This window comes from Thermobia domestica, chromosome 1 (assembly GCF_964235325.1).
Source record: "Thermobia domestica chromosome 1, izTheDome1.hap1.1, whole genome shotgun sequence".
Taxonomy (NCBI): Eukaryota; Metazoa; Arthropoda; class Insecta; order Zygentoma; family Lepismatidae; genus Thermobia; species Thermobia domestica.
This window is the reverse complement of record NC_137454.1, coordinates 35,078,838-35,104,964: the sequence shown is the minus strand read 5'-3', so window position 1 is coordinate 35,104,964 and position 26,127 is coordinate 35,078,838. Positions and strand designations below refer to the sequence as shown.

Genomic DNA, 26,127 nt, shown 5'->3' with positions numbered 1-26,127 from the left:
AAAGATTTCATTTCATTTCAAAGGATTAACCAAGGATCTTATAAAATAGAGGATCTGCCCTTACAACAAAATCTTGAAGCCATACGTCACAGTTTTTCCACCCCTACTCTGCCCACTCCGCCCAATAAGATTGCAATGTTTTGAGCCAACAATCATGGCGGAAACGAAAGTAGCGAATCAGACGATGGCGAAACGAGAATAGCAAATTAGACTTGCCGATGCTCGGTTGTTATTTGGCTTCATTAATTTAATACGATAAAGATACACATAGTCAGATCCACTATTTTATCTGTGCCTTTAATGAAAAGAAATAAACCTCGTGTGAGGTGGAAGGAAAGGAAAGGAAAGGAAAGGAAAGAAAAGGAATAAGGATCCTTTATTTTATAACATCCTTGGGACTAATTTTAATTTCTCGTCTTCTTTAATGACTTTCATGGAAATTTCGTCTCGTTTTGCTTTGTGAAGAATTTTCCGTCTCACTTAGATTTTTGTGTAAAGTAATACAAGATCAGATAAACATTATGGCTTTCTCGCCTCATTTCATAACTTTTGTAAAAGTCTTGTTTCATTTCATGAGTAACTTATGCGTAATAATACGAGATAGAGGAGCAAGATACGAAAAAGTATCCTCCTAAAATTAAAATAACACGAGACGTACAATATTTACATTAGGAAAATAAAAAAAGTTTATTTTTGGTATCGTCTTATCTCCTGAGCAACATTATCTAGTATTTGAAAATTGAAACAAGATAAGAAATACTACAGAATCCAAACAAGAGTAAACTTCTGCAAAAATACATTAAAATTTTATTTATTATCTCATCTCTTTACTGGACATAATAGTACGACATTAAACTACAAATAAATTTTATCTTATGGGTAACTAAAATCACATTTGAAACGAGCAAATATTATTCGATATTTAAAATGAGACGGAGTGGAACGTTGGAGTACAAACTAAATTAACTTTGTGTATCACCCTGAAACGAGAAACTCCTTTTGCCTATCCTCCTGCATATAAAGTAAAATCTTACCTTTAATGCGCATCCATAAACACAGAGTCAAAAATATATGCTTTTTGTATGAAGTTTCTTAAAGAACTTCAAAAACTATTGTCTCCCTTCTACTGTACTTTTGTTTCGTTGCGCTGGAATTGCCTAAACGATTATTTCCTGCTTCGATTGTACGGTACAAGTAAAAATGGTATGTGACCTGGCAATGCTGTAAGAAACCATAAAACATGAAAACAAATGATAAACGGTATGCGACTAAAATAAACAGCTGATTTATATTGAAAACTAGGATAAAAACTCTGATGAGGAGCGTACTTCTAAAATAACATTTGTTCTGCAATCATTCCTGCTCTGATTAGCACTTACTGCACATGAAATTAGATAAACCATAATTTATATCTAAATTGTTATGAGGTAATATGTTTTACAGTTGCTCGTACTCATGATTTTTTAGTTTAATAAATAGTTTCATGATAAATGTCTAGAGTAACGACACACGAATCTGAAAAATATGCGGTAATAGTATACATGAGAACGTCGTCATCTGCGTTTCTTCTGTGTTCTATTACCACTTCTACATGAAATACCATAAATTTTCTACGTAGTACAATACTAAGAAGTATCCAGGTGCACAAGACATGCGATATGCGTTAAATTCCCCCTCCCCTTACACACACATAGTCATAGATAAAGTACAAGGGCACTACACATGCAGATATGAAGTACAGGTACGTTCTGTTTTATTTTCGTATCAGTCGATAAGTAAATCAAAGTCGCGTTGTTACCCCCTTGGTAAGTTCGTAGATACTCAATGAATAATCCCTGAAAGTATGAGCGTCCAGCTCCTTCGGGAATTGACGCGGCTTTACGTATACTATATCCAAATATGCATTCAAAAGTTGAGGTTTTGGTATAGAAAGATATATTTACCAGCACAGATTTCTGCAGTGCTGTGATAATAAAATTCAAAATTTGCCTTCTAGAAGAAGCAGAATCTATTACGGCCTTTGTGCCGCAGAGTAAATCATCATTTTAAGGCTATTATGGAGTAAACTAGGTTATAGTAGTTTAGTTCAGGTTTAGGTTAGATCGGGTTACTTTACTTTCCGGTTAGGTCCAACATTACTGGGCCTATTCTGTGACAGTTAACCCTCCATTACAAAGGAAGTGTGGGATATAGTATACGTAAGACCGTCTGAGTTCCAGAAGAAGCTGGACGCTCATACTTTTAGGGATTATTCATTGAGTATCTACGAACTTAGAAAGGGGGTAACAAACCCATTTTCATTTACTTATCCACTGATACGAAAATAAGAAAGAACGTACCTATTTGCCCTTGTACTTTAAATGCTATAGCGCATTACATTATATGCAACAAGGATTTTGGTCTGCATCATTATATAAATTTAAAAATATATAACATTTTTCGAATCGAAATCAACAAAATTTATTCTAGAAAGTAAAAATAGAATGTTAAGCACATATAATGAAGACAACGCAGTGATTTAATTTGGTAACGTATAAATATATAATATGAAGTATCCTCGCGCACGGAAGACAGGGGGTTCTCATGTATACTATTACCGAAGTGTGAAATAACAATCTCGATACCCTTTCGCAAAAGATTTCCATTCGGTGATAATGGAATTCATTTTGGTTCGTATGGGTGAAGTTTTAATTACCACAATTACATATAGTATATATAAAATCGGTGCATAATTGCATCTAGCTATAGGTAAATTTCAGGTGAACATATCAAATATGACTGTTTAAGTATAAGTAGGCTCTGTATTCATTTTTGAAAAACTTGCAATTTTACGAGCTGTCCCAAAGTGAAGTAAAGATTATGTTCTAGCACAGTGGTTCACAACTCTCATGTCACGCACTACCATACGATGTGTCGCCGAAAATTTAGAAGTTAAAAATTGTGAAACGTTTCATTAGTTAAAAATCAATTTTGATACAGACTGAGACTGTAGACTACCAGTAACGCCTTCATCAGTATATAACAAATCGTTTCAAGTCATTATGTTTATGAAATATAGTATATGTTTATATAAACCAGATTATCAGAAGATTGCCAAATTCTTGTTTTGCGGCCAACCAAAAATGAAAAAGTCGACATTGTTCAGCTTAAATAGTATATTACAAAAAAACAAAAAAAAAAAAACTATATATGATTAAATTTATGAGTTATATTTGAAATCATAGAGTCAAATTTTCATGACTGTTTATTCGTGCCGATCGTTAAACAAAATACATCATAACAGATTTAAAAAAAAAAAAAAAAATTTCGTTATCAAACATTTGCCTCCATCGCGGTATCTCAAAGACACTTCATCGACATTTTATGACATTATGTTATTGCAGTGGTTCAACATATCTAAATTCTCACACATATTTCGTTAATACATATAGAAACTCACTACACTCAAAGAATTGGCGATCCAGCAATAATACTCAGTATAACATATTCACTACTTTATAGAAAAAGGCTTACAGTATTATGGTTTACATTATTATTCATCAAAATCAAAGAAGTGTGTCACAAGACCGTGGTCATTCAGTAAAGTGTGTGAACAGTCAAAAAAGTTGGGAACCACCGCCTTATTGCATTCTACTGTGTTAGTTTCTGGGCGCACCCCAAATGCAGGGTGATTCTTTATAGGGTTTAAAACTTCAATCAGTTACAATACTTGGTTTATATGTCATTATAGTCATTATACTGCAAAACACTTCAAGTCTCTCTCTCGTGACAAATCCATTATAGCTCAAGGTGTGCACCTACGGTCATTCGGGACACATCCCAACGAAAGTCGATTTCCTGCCGAACAGTAGCCAGCGTTTCAGGAATAACGTCAGCTATTGCTCTTGTAATGCGTTGTTTCAAATCACTAACATTATCAGGTAGGGGAGGTGTGTACACCTCATCTTTCACAATCCCCCACAGAAAAAAGTCCAGTGTCGTGCAATCTGGAGACTGTGGCGCCCAGGCAATTGGTCCACCACGACCTATCCACTTATCTGGGAAACGCTGATTAAGAAATTCCGTTACGTCTATCAGGTAGTGCAGCGGGGCGCCATCATAAGCGGCCATTTTGGTCATTTTCATCTAACTGTGGAACAAGGAAGTTCTGGAGCATATCAAGATAGGCAATGAGTGCTCTCAGCAAAGAAGAATGGTCTATACACCTTTGATCTGGAAACAGTGCAAAACACGTTCGCTTTGGGGCAGTCACAAACCAGCTCCACGTGCGCATGTGAATTTTCCGTGCCCCAAATAGCCCACGACAATTGCGTGTGTTGATTCGGCCGGAAAGGTGAAAAATTGATTCGTCACTGAATATCATATTGTTCAAGAATGACTTATCACCACTAATGTGATCCAACGTGGTAACACAGAATTCATGTCGGGTATGTTTATCCGCATCACTCAGTGCTTGAACCAAGGACAGTCTGTATGGCTTCATGGACAAATGTCTACGCAATACACGCCAAACAGTGGTCTGAGGGATACCAGTTTCTTGTGATGCATGTCATGTAGATATTCAAGGACTGCGGACAAAACTCTCTCTAGGTGCTTGCATCACATCGTCAGTCACAGGTGAGCACTCTGGAGCCTGTGCGTGTCGCACAGAACAACCTGTTTCAACAAATGTCTGGTGTCATTTGTACACCGTTGGTCTGCTGGGTAGTTCCTTGCCGTATTGTGTGAGAAACTTACGCTGTAGACTCGTTGCTGACTTCATTTCTTCAAACCAAAACACGCACTTAGCTCTTTCCGCACCAGTAAAAGTCTATATTTTTAACGACTGACCGGTGGCGCTGCGTGTGGTCAACTCCGCAGCTACTCACTATGTGAGTCAAACTTAAAGTGTTTTGCAGTATAGTGACATATAAACCAAATTTGTATGTGGTATCAATAAATATAACTGATTGAAGTTGTAAACCCTATAAAGAATTACCCTGAATAGATTGATAATATGTTAGCAAACTAATTGTTATGCCAAAAAAAAAACTGTTATTCGTGCGAAGAATACGCACCAAAGTGGTAAATTGTCACTATAAACAAAAGTTGTATCTATTCGGTGCAAAGCGGGGGGAGGCTGGTGGATACATGCATTGAGGTGCGTCTGTATTAAGAAGATGCGAAGCAACGGAGGCTTTACGCTTAAACAAAGATTTTGTTTGTAACTACAGTCGCAACTCATATTTGAACTTATTTATTTTTGTCTCGTGTTCGAATTTCGTAATACTTAGCAGGTCTGTCAGTATGTCACATTCAAAATAATGTTTGGAAGGTGCCCAGAAAAGTACGTAACGTTTTGATAGAGTACATTGTACAGCACTTTGTAATCATGGCGTTTCGCGTGCAATTCATTCATTCATCCATGTCGTACATTATTGGTCAGAGACCAGTACATAAGACTTGTCAAGCGGTTATTTATGGTACAGTATTTAAGAAATCATTTGCTCTGCAGGGCTTGGATATATCTAGCAGTAGTCCTATATAGACAATATATTCGTAAATAGAATAGGTTAACAAAACAAATCGATTAACACCAATTTTTGTCGACTTCAGGAAATAATTGCAGGTTTAGAATCACAATCCACTTTCCTAAGCCAGAACATTTTTACTTATTCTGTATAGAATCAGTAGAGGTAATTATGAGACATTGCCTATGGAGGGTGAGGGTAATTATGAGACACCCCTCACTGATCTTCATCCATTGTAGGTAAATACAAATTAAGAGCACAGGCATTTAGTAACATCCCTCACAAGTCTATATTTTTAAGTTTAATTTACAAAATTTTGGATGTACCAATTTTTTAACAAGCTCATTCAAAAAAAAAAGTTTTCGAATTTGAAATCCTATCATTAACTTTTATATCTGCTATAGTGCAGTAATATCACTATGAAACCAATGGGTGCTGGTGGAAGCTTGGTAGGTCAGCAGTTATAGGTTAAGTTGAATTTGTCCCGTGGGCTTTTGTTTCAGAGTTATAAATTTTTGTTGGTGTTGTATCTCATTTTGCTTATATGGAGGGTAATTTTATGAGACGCATGCTAGATTAATATATATGAGAAATAACTCGAATCTTTCTCTGTATCCTAGTATGTTAAATTTCAAAAAGCTCTGTTCTGTAGTTTAGGCAGTCCTATAATCTTGTTTCTTAGTAACTTTCAAAATTGTAGACTTACATTTTTTTGTTGAAAGTAGCCTTTTTTTTTTTTTTTTTTTTTTTTTTTTTTAGTGAACAGCTTAGAACTTGGTCTAAATTTGTTTCATAAGCCTGTTTTGTAACCTGAAACTATCTAATATAGGCTATAGGCCTATAGGCCTATTGTGGTCAACTCACAAAATTGTTAAAATAACATCAGTAGCTATTTTCATTTTCTTTCTTAGTTACTTTCTTGTAACTCAGCCAAATATTTGTATATCTTTATGTAATAACCACAAAATAACGAAGACTTCTCACAAGTAGACTCCTCCATACCTCAATATCACATTCAGAAAGCTGGGGACAACAAGTGTTTCATAATTACCCACCACCCGGTGTCTCATAATAGTCCCTTTTGGAGGGAAATTATGAGACAGCACAAATTTGACATTTACTCATCAATCTATGAGATCACAGGAAATTTGTTGGCAGCAAATTGTTACTCTATTGGCATCATAAACCGCTGCCTAGGTTAACTGGTTTCAAAACTAATGTAAGCTGAGTAATGTGGAAAAGTTGTGAAATCTGTCTCATAATTACCCTCAATGACCCTATCTAATATGCACATCGATCAATTTAGGATAGGATTGGAATCGGTTAACAATTTTGGCCACTTCGGGCGTAGAATCAATATTGTACAAATACCGCTAGGGCAGTAGGTACAGCAAATTAACACAATGGACTTTCTCCCACGACTTATTTTATTACAAAATTTCACTGGGATACAATTGTACAGTTTGAATGGTGGTTCAAAGACTAACAGGGTCTCTAGTTGGTTTTTGATGAATAAGATGACCCACGGCCAGTCACACCCAAGAGTTGAGTGTATGGTGTCTCTCAGGGCCCAGTCGTAGCCAAGAGAAAAGGATAGTTGACTTCCAGGTTCCAGTGAGAACCAAGGGAAAGATAGGTAATCTCAAGGCTAATCGTAAACAGGAGAAGGGAATAGAGTGATCAGTCTGTTGAGAATGATGTTTGAATGTCCTGCGGCGATTTTTATATCCTCTTCGTAGATGGTGACGGCACTTGTGTTCCTCTTCGGTCACGTTTCCCATTGGTGATGCTGATATTCATCTGCTGAGGAGGAGGAGGAGGAGGAGGAGGAGGAGGAGGAGTAGTAGTAGTAGTAGTAGTAGTAGTAGTAGTAGTAGTAGTAGTAGTAGTAGTAGTAGTAGTAGTAGTAGTAGTAGTAGTAGTAGTAGTAGTAGTAGTAGTAGTAGTAGTAGTAGTAGTAGTAGTAGTAGTAGTAGTAGTAGTAGTAGTAGTAGTAGTAGTAGTAGTAGTAGTAGTAGTAGTAGTAGTAGTAGTAGTAGTAGTAGTAGTAGTAGTAGTAGTAGTAGTAGTAGTAGTAGTAGTAGTAGTAGTAGTAGTAGTAGTAGTAGTAGTAGTAGTAGTAGTAGTAGTAGTAGTAGTAGTAGTAGTAGTAGTAGTAGTAGTAGTAGTAGTAGTAGTAGTAGTAGTAGTAGTAACAACCACAACAACGAAGCACATGGCTTTATTTGCAAATACGATACGAGGCACGTACAGGGTATAACACCTCCAGGCCAGTTTTTAAGAAAATAAGCCGTTTTGTCTTTTTAAATTTCACTAAAGAGGATCAATCAGCTCTGGAAAAATTCACTAAACATTAAAACACTAGCACTGGATAACACTAACACTTATGAAGAACCCGTAACTTTGTATGTAGACTTCATGATGATGAGTTTATTAACAATCTGAAAGCAACCCCTTTACCTGCACTGGAAGATATTACTGATCATAATGATTCTATTAGAGTGTCAGACTTTTTATTGGTTGCTATTACAACTGAAACAGAGTACGTAAGTCTAAAATGCATCTCAGAACGAAACATTTTGTTAGGCAAGTAAAAAAACAACCTGGAAGTACGAAGAGAATGTCTTGTGAAATTTCCGACAAGAGAGGAAGCAAGCTAATTTTCCTGGCCTTCAGGAAGATGTTTCTTTAGTATTATACCGAGATGTCAAGAGAAAAATTCCCCAACCTATAGTTGACAGATGAGAATGTCTCATATTCCCTGTCAGATTTGATAGTTTTGTAATGGGTTACATGTGGAGCCTCTCATGTAAATAGTGTAAATAGTGCCAGTAGCTTATAAGTGAGTTATTGTGTCGTCTTACGCAAACTACCATGCTTCACACTACATGTACCGTAATGAGCTTCTATTATATATATATTAACCATCTTTTGTGTCAACTGTAACAACGATTGTTTCTGAAACTCTTCTGAAAAATTTGGACTCTTATCCAGGTATGTACGTGCTGTCTTAATTTGTCATTTATTGTACATTATTCGTATTGGTCTGATTTTCGAGAAACACCTTCTTTCAAACGTTTGCTCATAAATTTCTTGATTTTTGCTTTAGAAATATTTTAAACATACCCTCTAAATATAGAATCGTTATTTTTTTTATTAATTTATATATTTTTTATGATTTAATTTTTCAGATTGTACAAAGGAGATGTGGAAAAAATCATGTAAAATCTAGGGTATGTGAATCTAAGAGTACTTACATTTCAAAATTTGGATCCTAAACATTTTTTTATATACATGTTTGTGTATTGTTCAGTTTTCAAATCTGATGACAATATGAACGTACGTCTCACAGATCATGCCTTACAATGAAGATTCATGTTGACCTCCACAACAGAGGTAAAGACGAACACGTGGTTTTATTTTTTAAATCTTTTTCTAGTGCATTTAATTTTTTGTTAACTGATTGCGTAACATCACTGGGACCCAGTTTAGAGCTGACAAAAATTATGCATCCCAACTTTGCAAAATGGAAAGTTATTTCCAAAAAAACTCAAAATTTTCTTCATCTTCACCTCACCTGACGGTACTACAAAAGAAATAAATAAATAATTTAGGTCTATTTGTGTTAATAATAATCAAAAAAAAAAAAGGGTCAAATTATGATATTTGTTTATGTGTTATTCTGAATGTCGAGATATTAGATACGTATCCTTAGTTTAAAATTATCCTTTGATATTAGTGTTTTATTACACTCCAAATACAGGAAATTCGACTCATAATAAGTATTTACAGGTCGAGAGTAAACTTATACTCTAAAAAAATAAAGAGAAGAGCCTTGGTTGGTTATGAGGATGGAGACTGATTAAAGATTATTTTTTTTCTAAACCTAGCGTTATGTGGTGTCACAGCTGAAATACGAGCTACACGGTCGATCAGAGTACTTCATGAACTCTTGGGATAAGAAATTTAATGTTTTGTTTCAGTACACAGGTGAGGTGAATTACAGGAGAGAGAGATAAGAAAGAAATTACATTCATTTCAGTTTTCTTTGATTACAAATGAAATGAAATAGTGATAAAATTTGCTAAGTACTAAATCAAACTTCGGGACGCTATAGTTCACGGAAAGCTTAAGTCAGCCAGATGACTTACATTGAACTGGGTGATGCATAGCCAGCGCATCGGTTTCCAGGAACCATTATTTCTGACTGTCTGGATTGGATTCGCTGCCTTTTACTTCAGATAGCTCCCCTATTGCCTCATGATGCTGGGTCGGAAAATGTTAATGCTTTCACCGAGAACAAGACTAGAGCTCATGTACATCGACGCACTGCACGCTAACAATTAGGCTAATCAGAAGTCAAATAATAATAATAAAAATAACCACACACAGTCTTTTTTAATGTTCTCGCACCCACAGGTAATAGATTTTATTGCATATGGTAACGAAAAAGATTAAGAATACAGTTTATAACTAATCTGCTGAAATCTTATATAGGGTTAAAGGTAGAGCTTACGGGAAGTAAATTTTTAACATGTCTGTGTAATGCTTGTTTTTCGTGATAAATTTCGTAACATCGGGGTTACAAATTGAACATACTACATAAGTCCAGAATCCATTTCGAAATCACTGTACTAAAGGCGGGGTGAGGAGGGGGTTTGAACCAAGTCAGCCCCCTGCCCACGTTCTGACACTGATTAACCATCAGCTTTGTTACTCTCATGTATAACTGCATGCAGACAGTTGCGAGTGTATTACCATACTATTGCGTAACAGTGTCTGTGAGTGATCTTATTTTCTTTTTTGATTTTTCCCCCATTTTTACCGTATTCTTTATATCTAAAGGCGAAGTCAAGGAAATGGACTTCCTAAAACATTGTTTCTTATGTTACGAATAGTTTATTGGCACATTTGCTATAACCAGATTTCCTATAACCTGTGATTTTAATTTTTCACAGTGTCAAACCTATGTTTAAACTACGAATATAAAGCTCCCTCGTAATTAAGCAGTTAGCATGCGAGATACGGATTCGATTCCTGGCGGGAGTTCATGTGGTTTGATCTTTACGTTAAACTGTAGGTCTCACATAGCGTCGCTGCTGAAAAGACGCTAAACTCAGATCAAATCAAATAATATGTGCACAGTCTATGCATGGTAACTAATTAATATTTTCACATCATGAAACAAGACTTTCAGTTCGCTTTTATTCTGTAAAAGTCCGATTTTCTTCCAAAAGTCATGGACTCCCCGTAAAAAAAAACTTGCTGGGTACACCCCTTATGAGACGAATCCTAGTTTTACGTTTGAAACGACTTCTCTATTATGATTTGAAGTCGTATAAGTTAGAATGAGGTAACATACTTCTAAAATGTTCTCATTTCTGTTGTTTCTTGACTTGAGTTGCTGTTTATTTCAAAATGTGTGGTACAAATCCAATGACAGAATTTTTTCTAACAGCGTCTTTCTGGTTTCGTTCCAACGAAGTTTATATAGCCTTATTTACACTTAATACGGCCCTTGTCTTAATAATAAACAACAAACCACATTCCTGTTTAGCATTATCATTATCTAGTTTCAAATAAAGGCACGTAGTGAACATAGGGGAGCGGTGATTGTTAATTATTAGGGATTAGCGTTACTCACGGACTGAGATTTTTTTATTATAAATAGATTATTGTTTTTTCTTTCCTTGAGAAAATGTAGGATAAGCACTCTACCTCTGAACCACCGTGCTCCCCTTTGTTCTCAAGAATTCATTGAAACTGGTTGATGTAGAGAAATTCATGCTTAAGCGTGTATACTTTTCACATACAGGTTACTTGTATCGAGTAACAGTAGGTGATTGTACATATCTTTGCTTAAATGTAACTTATTGTCACATATTGCTATTGTACATATCTTTGCTTAAATGTAACTTAGTATCACATATTGCTATATTGTTGTTCATTCGTGTTTTTCAGGCTGAAAGTGACGCCACTTACAATATATTTTTGTTGGCTGTTGTTTGAATGTGAAGTATTTGGAAGTACAAACACGGAAGTCAAAGAAAAACAGATGTCAACGTTTTTATATTTTGCATATGGAAGTAATCTCCTAACAAAAAGAATTCATTTGGAAAATCCATCAGCTGTAAGAAAGACAATTGCTAGATTAAAAGTAAGTAAGTTTGTTACAATTGTTATTAACTAATAGCAGGATTCAGTATGGTTCAGTTTCTAGGAGCTTTATACACGTATCAAATCGGATGTGTTACTTCGTTTGATAGTGAATTTTCTTTAAGTTGTTTATGAAGATTTATTTTATATGTACGTGTGTCGATATGTCTCAGGAATCTTCATCTGATATTGATTATGAAAAATGAAATGAAATCTTTAAGTTGTACGTCTCACGGTTATGCCGGTTAGGGGAGACGGTGATGGTGAGTAATGAGTGAAACAGTGGAATGAAGAATGTAAGAGGAAACGGAAGCACCCCGAGAAAACCCACGAGCACGGTGTTTCTCCACCACAAAGTCCACACCACAGCGCGAACTGGGATCGAACCAGGGACCCCAAGCACCGGAGGTGAACGCTCTACCACTGAGCCACCGCGCCCCCCGATATTGATTATGTTAATAAAGAAGTAATATTATGGTCGGTTTTGTTATCACATATAAGAGAAGGGTTGTGTGGTTTCCATTAGATAACTCCATTGATAATTATTTACATAGAATGCAACCTTCTTAGTATCCCTGTGTAGACAATGTTATTTCAGTATCGATATTTCGAATAAGTTAATCGAGTACCCATCATCACAACCTAAGCACCAGCTTTGAAATCTCACATTTACTTAGCCTAATAACTTCAACCATTGCTATAGATAATAATTAGTATTACGTAAAATATGAAATGATTTCTTTACAGACTGTCTCGATATCTAACTGTTTTTCGAAATTATTGCATTTAGTTAGGATTGGTTATACATAGTAATTATATCTACAAAATTATCACATTCTGGTAACTAGTCAACCAGTATTTCGTAAGCAGATTTCATTGACAGCTTTTCAGAATTCAAGTAAAATTTACACAAATAAAATTTGAAGATAAGTTTTATTGCTTTTACATGTCTGTTACGTAAACCGAAAGTTATACTTCAGCACTAATAGCATAAATATGTAGTTTTCTTGTTAATTACATGAACAGCGACATGGCAATCGAGCTACAATCAAATGGAACGAGACTTAAACTTTAAATCACATATGTTGTATCATTTCATCTCATACTTAATTCATACTCATAGATTACTTAATTTGTAGCTTATTTTTAATTGATATAATCAGATTTATCATTTTTCTTTTAATTACTTACTTTGTAGCTTCATATTATGTTTATATGTAGTATTTAAACTTCGTAGCATTTTAAATTTTCTGATACATCAACGTAACATTCGGCAACTCCACGCGACTGTTTGTACATAACAAAGCCCACTTGGCTCGAGCTAGGTCGAACCAGGGACTTCACCCACTAGAGGTGAACGCATTCTCACTGAGCCACCGCGGTCTCACATTAACTGATAAGGTATCTTTACAGGATACCTATATTCAATATATATTAAGGGGCCACGGTGGCTCAGTGGTAGAGCGTTCACCTCTGGTGCTTGGGGTCCCGGGTTCGATCCCAGCCCTTGCAAAGTGAACTTTGTGGTGGACAAACACCGTGTGCGTGGGTGTTCTTGAGGTTCTCCCGTTTCCTCCCACTTTCTTCATTCCACCATTTCATTCATTTCTCATCATCATCGTTTCCTTTCACCTAGCCGGCATAAGGTGGGACGTAAAACTCAAAGATTTCATTTCATTTCAAATATAATATACTCAAGTTTGGGTATAATTTTGATCTTTGCTAAGACACTTTTTTGATCATTTTTATTTTCTGGTGGGTTTTCTCGGAGTATTCCCGTTTCCTTTCTCGTTCTCATTCCACCAATTCTTCCATCATCACTCACTTGTCTTAATCATCCGTCTCCCTTAGCCTACAAGACATAATAGTGGGACGTTAAACTTAAAGATTTCATTTAATTTAATAAAGTGCCATTTTGTTCTTCTAATCACGTGTTTCTTCTTGTTATTTACCTGTATCATACTGTAGCACTACTTTCTATGTATGGTTCAAATTTCGCCGATCAATGTTACTTGGGAACAAGACGGAATGCGAAATTTACTTTCGTCCGTAAGTTTTGCACACCAGTGTATAATGGTACAATTAATAGGTGTTATTAAAATTGAACATTTTAAACTTCTTAATTTTTCTTAAGAAAGCTGTTTATATTGACATTCCATTTCTTATTTAATTTCCTTTATCCACGTTCTGGACTTTTATTTGAATGTACCTATAGAAAGATTCAAATACTTATTATCAGGGCTTGAAAAATCCACTCGTCTGCTCGCCAGTGGCGAGTACCTTTTTACGTTTGGGGAGTATAAATACTGTCACTGCAAAATGGCCTGGTTAGTCGATTTTGTTGTTGGCTAGTACTTGCAAGCAAGATTTTTCAATCCCTTTTGTGAAATTGATTTGTGTAAAACATATCTATCCTTTATACTGTAATTACTGGTAAACAAATATTTAGACATTTATGTATGTATTTACTAATAATCACAGTATAAAGGACAGACATCTTACATTTGTATTCTTTATATTGTAAGTAAACAAATATTCACAGAGGCTGAACCTGTTTCCATCCTAGCAATTTGGAGACAGCGATACCTATGAAGCCGAGTATCACACAGCAACAAAACTGTACGTACACGTGTGTTAGTCTCTCAGCTATTGTGCAGCAGAATAAAAGTGTTGTAATAAAATGCTGCCAAAAACAAAATAAAACAAACAAACAAACAAAAAAAAAAAAAAAAAAACCTTCAGAAGGATACGTCAATCTTCAACATTTCCCACATAGTAGAACAGTGTCGGAACAATAACTTTGAGCTCCCTTGTGGTTAAGAGGTTAGCATGCGCGTCTTTAGCGTGGTAGATCCGGGCTTGATTCTAGGCGAGAGCTCATGTGGTTCGGATCCCATGTTAAGCTATAGGACTACGTCTCATATAGCCTTGCTGCTGAAAGGAACGCTAAATTCAAAATCAAATCAAATCAAACAATAACTTTGTAGTAGAACGAGTCACTGTTAATGTTACAATTAAACGTTATGCACACCACCCTTCTTCACAATCCACACCCCCAGTGAATTCGCATCGAAACAGGACATAAGTGAAACTCTCGATATCTGTGTTAAAGTGAACCTCTCGATACCTGTGTTGAAGATTAAACTCTCGATATCTGTGTTGAAGATGAAACCCACGATACCTGTGTTGAAGATGAAGCTCTCGAATATCTGTGTTGGAGATGAAACTCTCGATACCTATTGAAGATTAAACTCTCGATACCTCTGTTGAAGATGAAGCCCACGATACCTGTGCTGAAGATGAAGCTCTTAATACCTGTGTTAAAGATGAAGCCCACGATACCTGTGTTGAAGATGAAGCTCTGAACAACTGTTGGAAATTACTCTAGCGGAGCGAAAGAGCTATAGCAGGAGACTGTACGGACGCCACTTAGCTAATAATTGCTGGGAATTTTGTTGTAATAATGGACAAGGCATGGATCTATCTACTCGTAAATGACTGGAAAATTTCGGATCATCACCCACAGAGATGTCTGTGAAAAATACGGGCGTAACTTTGTGTGACAAGAAACGACAGTTTTTTTGAAAAGTTTGTGGTTCTTACTTATTTTTACTACAGAGGGAAGCTCAAGGTTCGTAATGTCAAAGTAATTTCAAAATCAGTGCTGCTTATTACGAAGAATATCAGGATCCCGACCGACCTGAAAATCCTGGAAAAGTCAGAGAATTCAGCTTACCCGTAAAAAGTCTTGTTAAAATCAGGGAGACTCATGAAAAGGTGATTAAAACCTGAAAAAGTCATGGAATTTTATAGGTACGAATTGTCTGCCTTATCCCACTATTTGTAGGGAATATGTTATATAATAAATTTTGCCTCCCCCCACAGACACCCACCCCGCTGGCCGGGAGAAATATTGCTTGTTTACATTATATATAGACCTGGAAAAGTCAGGAAATTCCTGCTCGTCAGGTAAATGGAAATCCGAACTTATCCTATCTTTAATTTAGAGAGACATTATATGGCGAGACTGTTTGGGACTACAAAAGGACAAAGGTTTAAATTACAGTCAACCTAGCCTTGACCTCACGCGTGGAGCTGCAATTGATATCCAAGTTATTCCGTTCGAGGGAAATCTCGTTGTAAAAGTCCAGATTCCAGTCTCATGGATTATTAAGATTCTGGATTTCTCAAAAATCATCTTTCATTACATCGTGTTTACCCGTGTCTCTAAATACCTACAAGCAGTATTTGGACATATACCTCAGGTACAGCTATAACAGCATCTGATGCAAGTGAAAACTTCGATGTCGTGCCATAATCCGTAGCTGTGGTCACGACATCAAGCAAGATCAGTGGTAAAGAAGTGGAATATTTTAGGTAAGGAACAACTTCAATTTGCTCGAATGGAAGCGGATCAGCCTCTGTAGAAGTATCATTATACAATGTATTTGGATTATTATCTGAGAAATTTTTATTATTTTGTTCTATTTGCTCACAGAATTATCGCCTTGATTTCACTGGTCACTCACAAAGATGGGGTGGAGCAGTTGCGACTATAGAGCCAGATGAAAACAAAGAAGTGTGGGGTGTTGTTTGGGAACTTGATAACAAACATTTAGAAAGTTTAGACAGGTACTGTATGCTTACAATACCAATTTCAACTTCCGTATAATACTATAATATCCTGCTACCTTGAGCATTGTCTTGTAGTACTTTAACACTCGTCCAGCGAAGATACTAGAAATAACGTATCCAACGAACATAGGGTCATTTTTGACCCATCAGTAATTTAATTGTTTTTTAAGAACATAGTATTATTACTAGATTTCCAATAAATTTAAAGTTTGATATTAGTGGTGAGCATATTGGTCTTCAGTGGCGGATTTAGAAGGTAAAAATTGGAGGGGAGGACAGCCAGAACCCAGAATATAATAGCTTCAGCACTTTCTTCTTGCTGTGTAATCAGTACACGAAATATCTCACCTGAAGTTTTCGCACAGAGAACAGACACGCACACTTTATTTACATTTCTCGTCTGCACGACTGAAATTGGACTAAAATGTTTGATATTTACTCTAAACGGCAGTATTACCAGTTCGTGAAGGGAAATTTCCCGTCCGTAGACATGAAATTTTCCAATATGATTCACTATTTGCCGCAAATATATAACGCATGCAAACACACCGAGATATGCATATATATTACCATGCGTTTCCATTGATATATATTTTGAAAAAAAAAAAAATATCTCATATCGTACATATTTGAAAGGAAAATATCCCGCATACCTGCCACTGATATGAATTCCCGTTTTGTGGGAATTTCTTGCCCTGACAACACTGCTGACATGTTGGAACATGCTAAGGAAATAAACAAAGTAGAAATGGTCATGCAGAGTATGAAAAATGGCAACAAATCGGACGCTGTGAAGTAGACAAGACAAATAAAATATCCTTCACGTAAACAGCTAAGACCGAAGGATATTTTATCTACTTCATCAGTCAAAATTGGTCAAATTTAATAAAGAACATAATTAACACTCGCCCAATGGACATCGGGTCATTTTTGCCCCATAAATGTTTTATTTTAACTTTTTTCTTATTTCTTGTTCCTTTTTCCGGTCATCGGCCTATGTATGCTTCTATTACCCTACGTACCATGCAAGACCACACAAAAAAATGTTTATTTCTGGTTGACAAATAGAGAATGCTAGGGTAATAGAAGTGTCACTGCATGGTAGGTAGGTTAAAAGAAGCATACTAGGTCGATGACTGGAAAAAGGAACAAGAAATAAGAAAAAAGTTAAATTAAAACATTTATGGGGCAAAAATGACCCGATCTCCGTTGGGCGAGTGTTAATTATGTTCTTTATCCATATGAATATATATGAAGAATAATCGAAAAAAAGTTACAAAGGCTATTATGGCTTTCGTGACAGGCATAATTGGAAGATTAACACATGATAGAGGGCATTCAACACTAGTCTTCCATGTAATCACTTGTTTTGTTCTAGCACTTGATACAACGATAGATGAGATTTTCAATACCAGTCTGCTCAGAAATCTGCGTCAAGTTCTCGTAGCCACCAAGAACCAGCGGTTTTCACATCATCACATACCAGATAATGGTGGCCAGCCATTCTGCTTTAATGTACGAACAAAGTGAAAATCACTGTGGGCTAGGTTAAGACTGTAAGCGATGCTCTAGTCGTACCCAGAGTAAACGCCGAATACACTTCAACAGCTTTTTGTGCTGAATGGTGTCTTGCATTATCACCCAACAGAATCACACCACGGCAGAGGAGAACAGAACGTTTTCGTCTGATGGCATCTAGGAACTTCAGAAGTGTGTTGCAATACCTTTCAGTATTCATGATTTCTCTCTGTTCTAGATAATCGATCAGTAGCACACTTGATATGTCCCAGAGTACAGTGCACAAAGTTTTTCTGAACGAAGCAACCATTTAGAGTTTCTTCTTCCGTGGAGAAGATGCGTATTTCCATTCCATGGATGTCTGCTTCCTTGGTGGAGTGAACTGATGCAATATTGTTTCATCACCAGTCACTACCCAGTAAAGAAAATTGTTCCCGTCCACTGCGTAACGCGACATAGCGACATCACTATTCTGGTTTGATTATGGTTCTCGGATAATGCCCGTGGCATCCATTTTGTGCACACTTTCCTGTACTTAAGACATTAATCCCAAAGTTTTACAGAACACCATATGGAAGTTCCAACTCAGTTGATAATTGAACGTAATGTTCTTCTTCTGTCCACACGAATATATTCATTCACATTAGAACAGTTCACGTCAATGGTTGAGGGCACTGGGTCTACCACTGTACCCAAGGTACACGCCTTTGGCGTGGGATATCCGGGTTTGATTCCCGGCGGGAGCTCATGTGGTTCGGATTCCACGTTAAGCTGTAGGTCCACGTCTTTTATAGCCTCGCTGCTGAAAGGGACGCCAAACTGAAAAATCAAATCAATCATAAACAACAAATTTATCGAGAAATCTCATTTCAGGTTTAGAACCAGAAGTGCAAAAATGTATATGAAGTGATGCGATATTACAAGACAACAAAATAAGTTGTTGGAATTGTACGGGAAAACTCTTATAGATGCAATCAACTAAGGGTTTCACTTATTTCCTTCACAATTATAATAACATTCCTTGTATATTCAAGAATGCCTATGCTCAAAGGCGCAACTAGTCGTGGGGAACTGTGAACAATATTGACTTGTGTATACTCCGTGAATGCTTACTGAACAATGTATCTCGCTCTTGCGACATATGATGTAGTTTTTCCTAATTGAACAGAATCAGAGTTTTTATTAAGCTCTGATTTTACCCACTTTCTTACCTACCACTTTAGCCCTGAACATTCACGGAGTCAGTAGACTCTTGCAGTGAAGAAGACTAAGGTAGGTTCGTATCTGATTTTAGAGTTTCACCGATCTGGTAAAGACAGGAAATTCAGCTTACTCGCAAGAAGTCTTGAACTTTCATGAAAAACTGGAAAAGCCTTTAATAGTCAGGGAGTTCTACATATAAACTTTTTCTCCTCAAAACTGATTGTTCTAAACCAGTTTTGCTATAGCAGCCATTTCTTGTATAATGAGTAGTGAAAAAATGGGGACTCTTGCGACTGGAGCCAGTGGTTTAATATTTTCATGTCTATGCATAGAACAGAGCAGGTCTTTCCCTGACAGTATCCATAAAATAATCTTACTTTCGTATTTTTCAAAGGCATAGTTACTGAATCTTTGCACGCACTACGACCTAGAGACAGTTTTAGAAGTTTGTGATCCTATTATTGTAGCGAACAAAGCTCTAGCAAGGTACGTGTCTCAAAATAAGATATCAATGTGAACCCTGTTATAATTCGAAAATTGTTCTTGTTTATTACAAAAGATGTACTAGGGGAGGGTTCTACAACACTGACCCGCATCTCCATTGAGTTGAAATAAATAAAGAAAAGAACCTGGCTACTAACTCTCCTGCAGTCGCTATCGCTCGTCCAGGGTTACTGTCAATTGAGTATTGAGCTTTAATAAAGACCTGGTTTTTACGTTATATAAAGACCTGGAAAATTGTAAATCGTAACCTGAAAAAGCCAGCGAATTCGTTCTCGCCAAATAAGTGGAAACCCTGGTTGATTTTTAGTGTAGATTTATAGTAAATTCTGAAAATATACCTAGTATGTGCTGTAGATGTATTTTCAACGAACTTAGAAAGTTCGTTACTGAATTCTCTGTGTGTTATTTGCGAATTTTTCAATTTTGAGCACGCGTCTTCGTAAAACAACGTATCGTAGAACGTTTTAACAGAACTCTTAAACAAAACACGTGGAAAAGATTTAGTACTCAAGGAAAATATAAATGGATATTTTACAAGAATTGTTTAATGAGTATAACAGCAAAGTACAAAGAACAATTGGTATAAAGCCTGAAAAAATTAATAAGAAAAATTAATTCTTTTTAAGTGCGTTCGTGCAATGCTCGTGGAGCATTCACAACTGGTTTGTAATGCTTTGCTAAAAATAATTAATTAAATAAATAATTAAAAATAAAGGTAGTCTTGGATTCAGAAATATGTGGTAATTTATTGTATATTTGTTGATTGAGAATTCCTGAAGTAAGTTTAACAATGTGCATCCTGAACAAGGGGAACAACAAGAGTACTTGAAATTATCTTATCGCATAAACAAAAAGTCACAATACGATTAGTTTTACCAGTTTACCTTGTTTAGTCATTAATGACATTTTAAAATTATTTTTCCTCTCCTCGTTTAAACTACTTTTTACAATGCTTTCCGTCTTGGAATGAGACTCCACTACTGGAGAAATATGATCTTATCCTTTAAATGGGTCTGAAGTCAATTTTGAACTACTCCTTGAGTGACGACTCTTGGATGCAAGCATCCTTACCTGTTGGATTAGGAGGTCTTGGTATTCGACGATCCGTGGATAGGGCGATTCCTTCCTTTTTTAGCGTCCTACCGCGGATCTGTTCGTTTAATCGAGGCTCTCCTTCCGCAAGGTTACCTCCTGGACCCAGATGGTACAGTTCAAGAAGGCACTAGCAAATGGAAAAAATTAACAGTTACAGGTCGTCCAGAAATTAACAAAAGAGGTTCTCAGGCATCTTGGTATACACCAATTGCAGCCCATTTCCATGAGCTTCTCTTACATTCAGTTATTGCTCCACAGGATAAAGCCAGGATTCTTGCTGCCTCATCCCTCGGGCATGGTTGAATGTAATACTCTCCCAACCATTAGGTCTTTATATAACTAGTAAAACATTTCGAATCTCTGTCGCCTTAATATTAGCGTTCAACCACATCGCTGTCCAGCTTGCGGGATCAAGTTAACCAACGTGGCCTGCATGGCCTTTCATGCATGAAGAGCATGGGCAGACACGCTAGACACTCCTCTGTTAATGATATAATTTTACGAGCCCTTACCACAGTTGGAATTCCTTCCATACATGAACCCGCAGGCTGTTGTCGTTCAGATTATAAACGACCCTATAGCAAGACGTTAGTTCCTTGGATGAGAGGCAAATTACTAGTATGGGACTTCACATGTTCAGACACATTTGCCCATTCAAGTCTTCCTTTAGCTGTTATGCTGGAGCTGTTGCTAGTCGTAGAGAGGTAGAAAGGCAAAGGAAATACAACACCTTCTTAAATTTATTTTTGCTCCAATTGCCATCGAGACTAGTGGTGCTTTAGGATCTACAAGCCTTGATTTTTATTAGAGAAGTAGGCAGACGCATTTCTATCGTTACTGGAGATGTTCGTTCGACATCTTTTCTAATTCAACGCATAGCTATTGCTATCCAACGTGGGAACGGTTCTTGGCACCTTACCACATGGAAAGGAACTAGATGAGGTGTTTCTTTTCTAACATAAAGGACAACACTGAACATTTATACAACTGGACGACATACTGTACGAATAAGGTCAATTACATCAGTGAAACGGAAAAATAGCAGAGGAACTTTTGCGAAGGGAGAAGTCTGCTTAGCTAATTTAATAATAATTTATAAAGCAATTATCACATGTCCTGCTGAGATATTATTTTTCTGTCATACTGTGGTATATTGTCAAATTTATGTAGCAATTATTATATGGATGCTAAATTATAAAATAATAAATTTTAAAATTATTATTTCTTTCCACAGGCAAGAAGGAGTGTCTAATGGCATATACAAACCTATAACAGTAACTGTGAAAACGCCGGAAGAAACTACAATAACATGCAGATCATATCGTCATAATACACCTATAACGTACAGTGAAATTCTACCAGAGGAAAGACGTCCGTCCATATTGTATCGAGAAGTGATATTAGCAGGTGCCCGGGAATCGAAACTTCCCGACTCTTATATTAAAATATTAGAAAAGATTCCCCATAATAACTGCTGTGGAGAAGTAAACCTTAAGTCAGATTCTCTACTTCACTTAAAATTAGATTTGTAATTTCTTTCATGTCTTTAGAATGAAATTTGTTCCCTTATTGATGAATTAGTACATAATGATTGCAGAATGTATCAAATTACATCATAAATTCATAGGTATTTACATTATATGTCCGGTCCAAACCAATCCTGTCGCTGAGTTTGTTCATTGAAATCAAATAATTGGTATAACGTACGTAATTTGTGTATTTTCCAGAAACTGTATTCAGTTGGGTCCTTACATTCTGAAGTTATCAGTCAAAGAAAATAACTTTTGCTTTCAATTGTATCAAGAGAATTAGTAGAATAGATTATCTTTGTGTTAAATCGAAGTATAAAAAGAAAAAAATCCCATTTATTTTTTACTATAAATAGATAGGTAGCAAATTTTAGTTGTATGTAAATCCATGTGTAGAACTAGACTGTTTGATTTTACTGTTATTTTCTCCCAAATCAATTACATTCCAGTAACTTTGATTATACAGTAATCAAAAGGAAAAAGTACAACAGCTTAGAAATGCATTACAATAATAACTTTAAGTAATGAATTCTTTTAAGAAATCCCACTAATAGTAAAAAGTTGATTTCGCTGTTTGATATGATTATTTTAACCAATAGCCATATTTTTGTTTCATCTTTGAAATAATGCCATATGTAATGTGTACAGATATTTCATCCAAAGCCATGCAAAGAAATCGCAGTTCCTCGAAGAAGAGAGCCCACTGTACTTGCAGGAAAAACAATCATATGACTCCAGTAGCAAACAAGAACTCCGTTCCGCCAATGGTGTGGGAGAGCCAGGTTCGAGCACATGTTCAGATTTCACGATAAACTGTAAATTCAAGTTTCAATGAAACTTCTTACTGAAAATGGTTGTTCAACTCAAGAAGCTGTAATCAATTAATATTCAGAATGATATAAATACTGTGTATGTGTTTTGTTCATAGTTTCAGGTTAAAACTGACATGCTCATATTCATTTATAATGATGTCGTTTTTAGTAGATATGCTTTTCCTTTTCCGAACTCTCTAACTAATTTGTATACTTGAATCTTTAATGTTTCGAAAATGTGTAACAGTTTTGTTCTAAATGTTTAATACTGAACTAACGAGTGTTCTAAATATTTAATAGTTTGATTAAATGTGATTCTTAAGCTGGTAATACAGAAGTGTCATTGTGATAACACACAAAGCTGTAATTCCATCAATACAACAGCTAATCTTTAGGTACGCAGGGTATAAAGGCTAGTAGTTGTTACTCTTAACAAAATGTGCCAGATTTTGGTTAGTGGTTGTTAACTTGTAACGAAATGTGCCAATTTTATGTTTGTTAAAATATAATTCCATGACTTACATAATTTTACTGTTAAGGGACGTTTGATCATCTAACAGTAATCAGTGTTAAAATGACTTTACATTAGTCTTCATTATGATAGTATTTCGGAAATTAAATTAGTAAAAGAAATCTTGGAAAATGTAGAATAGTTTTGGTATCATAACTATGTAAAACAGATTCACCTTTGTTAACTGCGTACATACAACATTGCATTGAAATACTGCCACATTCTTCTGGTATTATATTACAGAAACATTTCTCCCCCCCTTTTTTTCCTGTTGAAATAATCTACAAATAGGGAATCCGAAAAAAATATATTTGAGTTGTATAAAATATAATCTAGTCAAGTACAGCAGGTTTATTTCCTTATTAACAAGTTCTCTAGTTTCAAACCAAAGAATAAATCTTGCCTAATATATTTATGTTACTGTGCGTCCTAGGTTTAAATTTGAAACTTTTGATTGAAAACAAAAATAGTCCTATCAAAAAAAGTCATTCTAAAGAAATATTTTAAATATAGTGAAAAGTTTGATTGCAAAGAATTTGTTCGCCCGACTTCTCCCATTTGTTTGTGAATCGGGGAATTCTTTTTTATCGTTTTTATATATCTGAGTTGCTTCAAATCGTTTTACTGTGTACTTGTTACAAAGAATGTGATAATTTTAATAAAAATATTTTGACTATTTTTCAGTGTTTCATTATTGCCGTGTACTGATTAATGTTTCGGTTTTATATATTATGTATATATGCGTGTAGTTTTTTAGTAATTACTTGTTAGTGATTCAATACTTACATTAAGCTTCTAGGTCTTACATTAACCGCGAAGCAAACGGTTGTATAGGAAATTGTTTAGTTGCTTCGCTGTACCTCATGCCTTTACTACTGCCCCTCTTTTTGCATAAAGTCCATATTATTCGAGATTAGTCAGATCCACATTAGCTCGGATAATCGAAGCTCTACTGTAGTTTGAAAGATGTAATAACCTGACGTAATGACATTTGAAAACATCCACCTTTATGTTGGATTAGCATGGAAATACTATTTACTTAGTGGTGTAGGAGAGTATGACAAACAATTTCTTCTTCCTTCCGACATTTGCATCATACGAAATTTCAGTTCTTTACATGCGTAAATTAAAATGTTGCAAGGTCTTTTAAGAGGAATGGTACAACTATCATATATATACATCATATACTGGACATACATCATATATACTGTGTAAAATACAAGGTGTGTATAAATAAAGTAATGGGATGGTAACACTGCGCATGAACCGGCAATGCTGGTGACGTGGGATTTGAAGGGGAAGTGGATGAACATGTGATGCATCGTCAGGTTAAGTGAGAACTCGCTAGCCCCACGTTGTTGTTCCATGTCATTGTTTTAATGAAGAATGGTTTTCTTTGCGTTCTGACATTGTGACACGGGTATCGAGCAACGGTATGAGATAAGGTTTTGCTTAAGACTTGGAGGACACAGTACAATGGAAACTTTTGTATAACTTCGCCAGGTCTATGGGGACAGTGTTTCGTCAAGGGCCCAGGTATTGCGTTGGTTTAAGGCAATTGCAGAAGGAAGAGTGTCAGGTGAAGATGAACCCCGCAGCGAAAGGGCTCAGATGTAAGAACTGTTGCAAATGTCGAAAGTGTCCGGGAGTTTGTGCGTTGCGATCATCGGTTGACAGTCAGAATGATCGAGGTAAAGTTGAATTTGAGTCACAGCACCACCCATCAGCTGCTGACCAATGAACTGGGGATGCGAAAAATCGCTCCAAACTGGTTCCGAGAATTGAAGACTGTTATACAGTAAAAAGAGAAACGCATTATCCAAGTGGAGTTCCTGAATCAATTTCCTAAAACAACACATCTGCTTTATTCTAGATCGCTCAAGTTCGGTTCCTAGACATCGCTTTGCTGTTTTCAAAAGAGCTGTTCTAAAAGCATTAACAAGTATGCAAGAGGATAGTTTTAATATTTTTATCATCGATAGAAAAGTAACTTGTCTTAACTCGTCTAAGCTCAAAATTTCCAAACAAAATATTCGCCGAGCGAAAGAATTTTTAGAAGCGCAAACATTTGGTAGTAGAGCTTCTGCCTCCGATACTTATAAAAGCTTGGAAAACCTACTTTTAGATCTATCGCAACCAAAGATTGTTTGTAATGCCATTTTATTAACCGCTGCGAAAAATACATTTAATTCCACACTGCAACAACAAACGGTTCTCACGCAGGAGCGAAAGGACATGCGGAGAGACAGGTGCATTGATTTTTGGATTGGATTGCAAATGATCCCCATTTTCTGGGACGTGTCATTACGGGTAACGAGACTGGGTGTTCCAATACGACTCGGAAACCAAGCGCCAGAGTATGAAATAGCACACCCCAAGCTTTCCAGGTCACAAAGAGTTCGTAGCTCCAGGCCAAGGGGTTAAGCAACACCGTTACCGAGAGATTCTAGAAAGAATGCGAAAAAGGATCATGTATGTGCACCAAACATCAAAATGAATTGTGTGTTGCATCACGACAATGCTTCCTGACACCAAGATAAGGCAAAAAGTATAGACCAATCTGGGTGCACAAATGCCTTTCGGAGTTATAGGCTGCCGAAAAAAATGAACTTTAAACTTCAATAGCTCCAAAACTATAGGAACTACCTTAGTCG

General features: G+C 36.1%; 1 protein-coding gene across 3 annotated transcripts; it reads left to right on the top strand.

The window, feature by feature from the left end:
* The first annotated feature begins 1,239 nt into the window (after positions 1–1,239).
* LOC145684442 (gamma-glutamylcyclotransferase-like) lies at positions 1,240–24,151 on the top strand. Of its 3 annotated transcripts, XM_081756838.1 has the most exons (5): positions 1,240–1,427; positions 8,702–8,743; positions 11,472–11,667; positions 16,165–16,298; positions 21,856–24,151. In XM_081756838.1, exons 3-5 carry the CDS (start codon positions 11,566–11,568, stop codon positions 22,151–22,153), a joined length of 534 nt encoding a protein of 177 aa, XP_081612964.1. In that variant the 5' UTR covers positions 1,240–1,427; positions 8,702–8,743; positions 11,472–11,565; the 3' UTR covers positions 22,154–24,151. The 3 variants fall into 3 exon arrangements, with proteins under 3 accessions (XP_081612964.1, XP_081612955.1, XP_081612974.1); XM_081756829.1 differs by lacking the exon at positions 8,702–8,743; XM_081756848.1 differs by lacking the exons at positions 1,240–1,427; positions 8,702–8,743 and adding an exon at positions 8,760–8,906.
* Positions 24,152–26,127: the final 1,976 nt, after the last annotated feature.

What these genes read in the sequence shown, in the direction of transcription:
- LOC145684442 (XM_081756829.1), top strand. An exon ending in AGACAATTGCTAGATTAAAA is followed by an intron (nt 11,668 to 16,164) that starts GTAAGTAAGTTT and finishes ATTTGCTCACAG; the next exon opens with AATTATCGCCTTGATTTCAC. An exon ending in CATTTAGAAAGTTTAGACAG is followed by an intron (nt 16,299 to 21,855) that starts GTACTGTATGCT and finishes TTCTTTCCACAG; the next exon opens with GCAAGAAGGAGTGTCTAATG.